General features: G+C 51.5%; 1 protein-coding gene across 1 annotated transcript in view; it reads left to right on the top strand.

The window, feature by feature from the left end:
- Nucleotides 1–5454, top strand: part of Sumo3 (small ubiquitin-like modifier 3) — a 31217-nt gene extending 25763 nt beyond the window's left edge. The window contains exons 4-5 of the mRNA XM_013032893.1: nt 2697–2768; nt 4297–5454. Of these exons, the coding sequence (XP_012888347.1) occupies nt 2697–2768; nt 4297–4431 (207 nt within the window). The 3' untranslated portion in view covers nt 4432–5454. The remainder of the gene's footprint in view (nt 1–2696; nt 2769–4296) is intronic.
- Nucleotides 5455–6792: the final 1338 nt, after the last annotated feature.

Here is a 6792-nt window from a genome sequence, read left to right as displayed (position 1 = left end):
CACCACACAGCCAGCTGTACACTGTGCTGTCACCCTGAGCCCACCACACAGCCAGCTGTACACCGTGCTGTCACCCTGGATAGTTGGCCGCAGGAACATTCCGAGTGGAGCCTCCCTTTCTTTTGGGGGTTCCCGCACCGCTGTCTTTACTGTAGTGTGATAGGAGAGTGCAGGGCATGGGAGCTCTGTCCGCTGTGTCACTTGAGTTTTCTCTAGAACCTATGGGACCATCTCTGGTCTGGATTTCAGGCCAGATGCTCTGGGCTGGGCAACTCTTGCCTCCTTCCTCACGCTTCCTTTTGGAAAGGTGACTGCTAGTCTTTATTTTTTTCTATTTTTGGGTCTGGTCGTGGGCCCTGAACTCTGGGCCTGGGCGCTGTCCCTCAGCTCTTCAGTTCAAGGCTAGCGCTCTACCACTTGAGCTACAGTGCCACTTCTGGCTTTTTTCTTTTTTGCATATGTGGTGCTGAGGAATTGAACCCAGGGCCTCGAGCATGCAAGGCAAGCGCTCTACCACTGAGCCACCTTCCCAGCCCTGCTAGTCCTTAATAATCTGTTGTTAGTCCCCATTCTCCATTGGAACTCTGATCCTCCTGTGTCAGTTGTCTTTCATGCTTTTTTTTGTTTTGTTTTGTTTTGCTTGTCCTGGGGCTTGAACTCAGAGCCTGCGTGCTGTCCCTGAGACTCTTTGTATTCAAGGCCAGCACTCTGCCACTTGAGCCTGCAGCGCCACTTTAGTTTATTGGAGATGAGTCTCATAGACTCTCCTGCTGGGCTGACTCAGATCTCAGTCTCCTGAATAGCTAGGATTATAGGTGGGATCCACCAGTGCCCAACTTTCACACTTGCATTTTGACAGTTATTCCTGTTTTATGTTGGTTTATTGTTGCTATTGGCTGTTGGTCCCTTTTTGAGAAGTTTTTCTAAACTATCCTTTCTTTAATGGTGGTACTGGAGTTGAACTTGCAAGGCAGACACACAGCTATCCTTATTTCTGTTATGGTTTTAAGTCCAAAAACTTGTTGGTGCTTCTTGGTCTTCCTTGGCAGCGACTTCTGTCTTCTGGTACAGCATTGCTTTTCATCTCCCTAAAGGCTTTAAGCACATGCGTGCACGTGTTTTAACTGCTTTTTCGCCTTCTTTTTCCCTGTCTCCTTATGTTCCTTTTCTCCTTTTCTGGTCTGATCTTACATATTTGAGTCATGCCTTAAAGGTGCTTTGATCCTTAGTTTCTGCTTATATTTAAGGAAGAAGCCATGAACTATCCACTAATGAGTAGGTGTGTATGGCAGGCACCATGTTAGCTATAGGTGGCCTGCTGGGGTTGTGGCTCTGTGGGGCCCAGAGTCTGTAGTCTGAGTGTCATTAAATTTCCCAGGAGTGGACATTTCCAGCTCAGAGTGGGGGATGGAGAGGTCCTTGGGCACGCCCAGGTGTGGGGATGGAGAGGGCCCTAGGGTCCAGGCACGCCCAGGTGTGAGGAGATGGACAGGGCCCAGGCTCCAGGCACGCCCAGGTGTGAGGAGATGGACAGGGCCCCAGGCTCCAGGCATGCCCAGGTGTGGGAATGGAGAGGTCCCCGGGCACGCCCAGGTGTGGGGATGGAGAGGTCGCCGGGCACGCCCAGGTGTGGGGATGGACAGGGACCAGGCTCCAGGCACGCCCAGGTGTGGGGATGGACAGGGACCAGGCTCCAGGCACGCCCAGGTGTGGGGATGGACAGGGACCAGGCTCCAGGCACGCTCAGATGTGGGAATGGAGAGGTCCCCGGGCACGCCCAGGTGTGGGGATGGAGAGGGCCCCAGGCTCCAGGCATGCCCAGGTGTGAGGAGATGGACAGGGCCCCAGGCTCCAGGCATGCCCAGGTGTGGGAATGGAGAGGTCCCCGGACACGCCCAGGTGTGGGAATGGAGAGGTCCCCGGGCACGCCCAGGTGTGGGGATGGAGAGGGCCCCGGGCATGCCCAGGGCAGGGCAGGTTGAGGTATTTGCCTTTACTTGTGGCTATAGCTCTTGCCAGTCTGAGTCTCCAGAAAGAGCATGTCTGGTTTGTTACTGTGGAAGGAGGGTTGCTGCCCCTCCTGGGGTGTGAGCATTCATTCAGACCCAGCCATGTGTTGTATCCCTGCCTTGGTGGCTCAGATGTACTTGTCTTCTTCCTGGGATCCTGTGACTGTGGTCCCACTGAGATCCTCAGGCTCACAGTGTTCAGGGAGCTGTGGCTCCCAACCTCCACCTGAGGCCGCATCCGCTCCTTCCTCTCCATTCTGGCACGGTGCCTTTCCTTTCCTCTAGTCATTTCAGCAGGTTTGGGCCAGCCTGCCTTGTGTCCAGGAAAAGAAGCTGCTGGGTCGATGGAGTGGCTCTGTCCCCTTGGGACACATGGTCCTGCTGCCCTCCTTCCTGAACATGATCCTCTGCCACCTGATCTGTGTGGAGGCAAACAGGTCTGCCTGACTTCCAGGAGGAAGTGGGGGGGCAGGGCCAGGGCAGGTGGGGAATGGATGAGGATCAGCAGAGTGAAGGCTGCAAGGGCAGCTCCAAGCAGCCCAGGAAACAGGCTGTGGGCCGCTGAGAATAGTTCTGTTCAGCTGGTTCTGAGGTGTGTATATGTAGATAACTTTATATAAATTACTATTTCTTGAGTTAAGCTTTGTAATCTGGAAATATTTCATGCTCATTGCTTTTTCCTTCCAGGGCTTGTCAATGAGACAGATTAGATTCAGATTTGATGGTCAACCAATTAATGAAACAGACACTCCTGCACAGGTATGAAGCTGATACTGTGTCTGATTTGTATTTGAGTAGCTGCCATTTGGAATACTCTTATCTGAAAACTACTGAAGGGTGCACACAGAATGATGTACATTTTCTTACTGATTTTAATTATTAGACTCTTAAATTTTCCTATTTTGAGATTAAGTTTTTAAAAAGAGGAAAGGGTGTCCTGCATCAAACCTCTTTGCTGTCTGGGGTGGGGGGGGGAAGGCAGGGCTACTAGGAGCTCGGTTCCTCACTGGGGACTACCCATAAACCCATGCTGGGCTTCTCCCCACTACTTGTCTGGTCTCTAACCTGCAGGTTTAGTCCATGTGTAGCTCTTGTTCCCTGCAAGCATGTTGCACAGGTGATGTGGCTGGCTGTTGTCTCAGAGTTCTGCACACATTGATGTGTCGCACGCAGACACAGGCCTGGTCCACAGCTCGCATTACTGGAAGCTTTAGAACTTAAGTTCCAGTGTGTTTTCAGTCACTTCAGACTAGGACGCTCAGCAGCTTGTTTTTCTATATAATGGAGAAAATACTTTTTTTTTTTTTGTTGGTCGTGGAGCTTGAACTCTGGGCTTGGGTACTGTCCCTCAGCTCTTCAGCTCAAGGTGAGTGCTTTACCACTTGAGCCACAGTGCCATTTCTGGTTTTCTGGTGGTTCATTGGAGATAAGAGTCTCAAGGACTTTCCTGCCCAGGCTGGCTTTGAACCATGATCCTCAGATCTCAGCTTCCTGAGTAGCTGAGCCACTGGTGCCCGGCTGAAAATACTTTTTTTTTTCTGTCTCTTACAAAGCGGTAATCAGCTGGAATGTTTTATGTGGAAATATCTTTTATAAAATACTATCTTAAATGTGGAAAATACCTTTTCAATAATACCCTGTTTTAGCCACTTTTGGAAATGACGCACAGTGTATGGTCTGAAGGGTTCCTGAAGGGCAGGCTGGGTGGGTGATGAGGCTCAAGCCTAAAGCCAGTGCAGGCTGCCCAGCGCAGGAGGAGGCACTGCCTGGGAGCCTGTCATTGGCCTGTGAGAATATTCTAGACATGTTCCTGCTGCTGGCCTCATTGGTCTCAAGCAGCAGAAGCCCTCCGTCGTCCAGAGAACAGGATAAGGTTAGAAGGACGCTGTGGTGCCTGCTGTCAGAAGAGAAGCAAGCAGGGGATTTCTGAGGAGGTCTTGCTGGCGTCGGGTTGTGCAAGCGTGGCCCGCTGTGGCTCCTGCCAGGCCCTGAGGAGCCGGCGCACTCTACCTCGTTTGTGAAATGTTCAGTCTAAGCGTAGACACTCCCGTCTGTCTCCTAATGACCTGGGTTTTCCGTTAGTTATGTGTTGTGAGTGTTCTGAGTTGTGTTAGTGGGAGTGAGGGAGGTACGTATTTTGCTCCATAGGATGTTTCCATGCATGCTATGCGTGCTACACATGCGTGGCCAGCCCCCGTGGCTGGAGAAGAGCAGTAGCTCAGGGTGATGGGGTTGGTGCATCTTCCTTGTCTTACCTTTCCTGTTCTCTTCTGCTGGGCTGCTGCAGCTGGAGATGGAGGATGAGGACACCATCGACGTGTTCCAGCAGCAGACAGGGGGGGCCGCCGCCCCAGCGACCGTCTTCACCTGCACGCCCAGCATCACGCCTCCCATGGGCCCTGCTGTTGCTGCTGGATGGTGAGCACGTGGCTGGCCAGGCACAGCGGAGTCCAGGACACATTCTCCGGAGCATGCTGAGCACCACCCAGAACTCTCCCTGCAGGGAAGCGGGGCATCGGAGGGCTTTCCTTGTTTAGGTGAAATGAGTTCAGGTTTTGGGGTTTGTTTGTTTTTACTTTTTTTCTTTTCCTTCAAATATTTTTTCTCCCAAACCTGGGGCCAAGTGCTGACTCTCAGTCTGGCTAGCGCTGCCTGGTCCAGTCACATGCCGGAAGGGGGCAGGATTCCACTTAAAATAGACAAAGGATGTTAAAATGCAAGTTTAAGCTTTGTCAAGATATGGCAAAGTTGAAGGGAAAAATGCTGTTTCTTAAAAGATAAAAAGTTAAGTCTTTAATAACATGGCCCAGAGTGCTCCTGTTCCCCCTCACTCCCCACTCAGCACCTGCTAGTGGGCACATGGCCAAAGATTGGCACAACAAAACCCAATTTCCCCCTTTTTGAAGATGTAATTACATTACTTACTTGGTAATTATATGTGGCCTTGGATTTCTTTTGGTATTTGCTTCTGATGAATAATTATGGTCTATAAAAAAGTAAGATTATCACTGAATTTGCAGTTAGGGCATTGTGTAAAGAGCTCCCCACAGTGTGGTCTCGGGTGAAGTGCACAGAAAAGTGACTTGCAATACTCTCATGGATTTGTGCTCTACCACCTCCAAATACGCAGTGAGGTTGTGCTTTAGTATGGTGACTTCAGCTTTGTGAAATATTTTGGATCTATACCAATTTAAGTGTTTGTAGTTGTGCTGTTGTCCTTCCAGAAGGGTCCATTGCTGCTTCTGGCCATCTCTGCCTTTGATAGTCACCTGATGATGACCCATCATCTTTTGCTTGCTTGAAATCTTGCAGAAAATGTTGGTTTCCTGTTTTGTTAGGAGGCTCGGGTGGGGTGTTGTTGGCTCTATTGGGTTTATTCACCAGTTTGTACATTATTTGTTCTCCTTTACTACTGTAAACAGTAAATATAGTTTGGTATTCTGTCTCTTGGCTTCTATTCAGCACTGCGTTGAAGGGCGGGGTGTGTCACGCTCAGCGTACTGTTGCCTAGCATGGCCACAGAGCTGGTCACTGGAAAGTCAGAGCCCTGATGGCTCTGCTCCCCACAGCTCTTCATCCCTGCTGCCCTCCTGCTTGACTTGAACTAAGCTGCTTCCTCCCCCCCGCCCCCCCCGGGTTTCCTTGTCAGCACAAGCTAGACTGGGAGGCAGCAGGTTTGTCTGGGCTGTTTGTCTCAAGATACAAAAGTGCCACAAAACCAGGATCAGAAACTGTCTAGGTATTGTAGGAAGTCCATGGGTTGAGTGAGCACAAGGTGGCAAGTGGTTCAACTGCAGGAAGTATGTGGCATAAGGCTCAGTGCAGAGAAGGCATGGGTGAGGCCAGCCAGCGAGAGAGGGTGCTGGCCGTGGCTGAAGTGCTCCACACATGCAGGGGCACCGCACGCGCCCCACAAGGCCTCACAGGAGAAAGGTCACCTTTCACCTAAGAAATGTGTGCATTGGTACAGCTGCAATAGTAGATGTTGGCCATTAGTGTTTTTTAAAGTATTAAGTTACATAGACCTCTGTGCCAAGTCTTGTGGCTCCCTGGATGCCCACTCACTCTTCTCAGCACAGGGCCCAGCAGGAATTGCCCCATTTTGCCCTGGAAGTGTCACATTCCAGTCATAGGCATCCTGTGTGCTGGTCTCACGCTGCACAGTTCAGCGGCCAGGGGTGTGCAAACCACTCATCTTTGTACATGCTAGTATACATACATACCCAGGGGACCTGGGACCAGGCGGTCTGTCTGTTGCTTGGCTTAGCCCAGCTAAAGATGAACTTGGGGAAGAAGATGTGTTTGGGAGAGACCCTGCAGCCATGCTTTGAAGTGAGAGAAGCTTCTGTGTCTCAAGGCCAGCATCGTGATCCTCACGAAACCAAGCCTTTTCTGAAGTGGAATGCAGAAGTGGTAGGAGGGTTAGGGAGGTGCCAGGGAACCGCCTTCACAAGCGCCCCCCCCCCAACCTGGTTGTTTGGAGGGTGGTTTCCCTTAGCTGGACAAGAGCTATCTTGTCACAGCCAGGGAGGAACCCCGCTTCACTTACAGAGAGCAGACTATCAGAGATGCATGCAACTGGAGCATCCTGTGTGAACCAAAACAGGAAACTGACACGGGACCCTGGCTACCAGGTGACGGGCCTACGCCATTCACCTCCACAACCGGTCACCCCTCGGACTCCGCTGTTCCAGCCTCCCGGGGGTGCGTGCGCGTGAGTGTGACCCAACAGCTCCTGAAACTGCCCAGCACGCCTGCAGCGCGGGACGCCGCGAACTGGGCC

The sequence above is a fragment of the Dipodomys ordii genome, unplaced genomic scaffold, assembly GCF_000151885.1.
Source record: "Dipodomys ordii isolate 6190 unplaced genomic scaffold, Dord_2.0 Scaffold159, whole genome shotgun sequence".
Taxonomy (NCBI): Eukaryota; Metazoa; Chordata; class Mammalia; order Rodentia; family Heteromyidae; genus Dipodomys; species Dipodomys ordii.
This window is presented reverse-complemented; position numbering and strand designations above follow the sequence as displayed.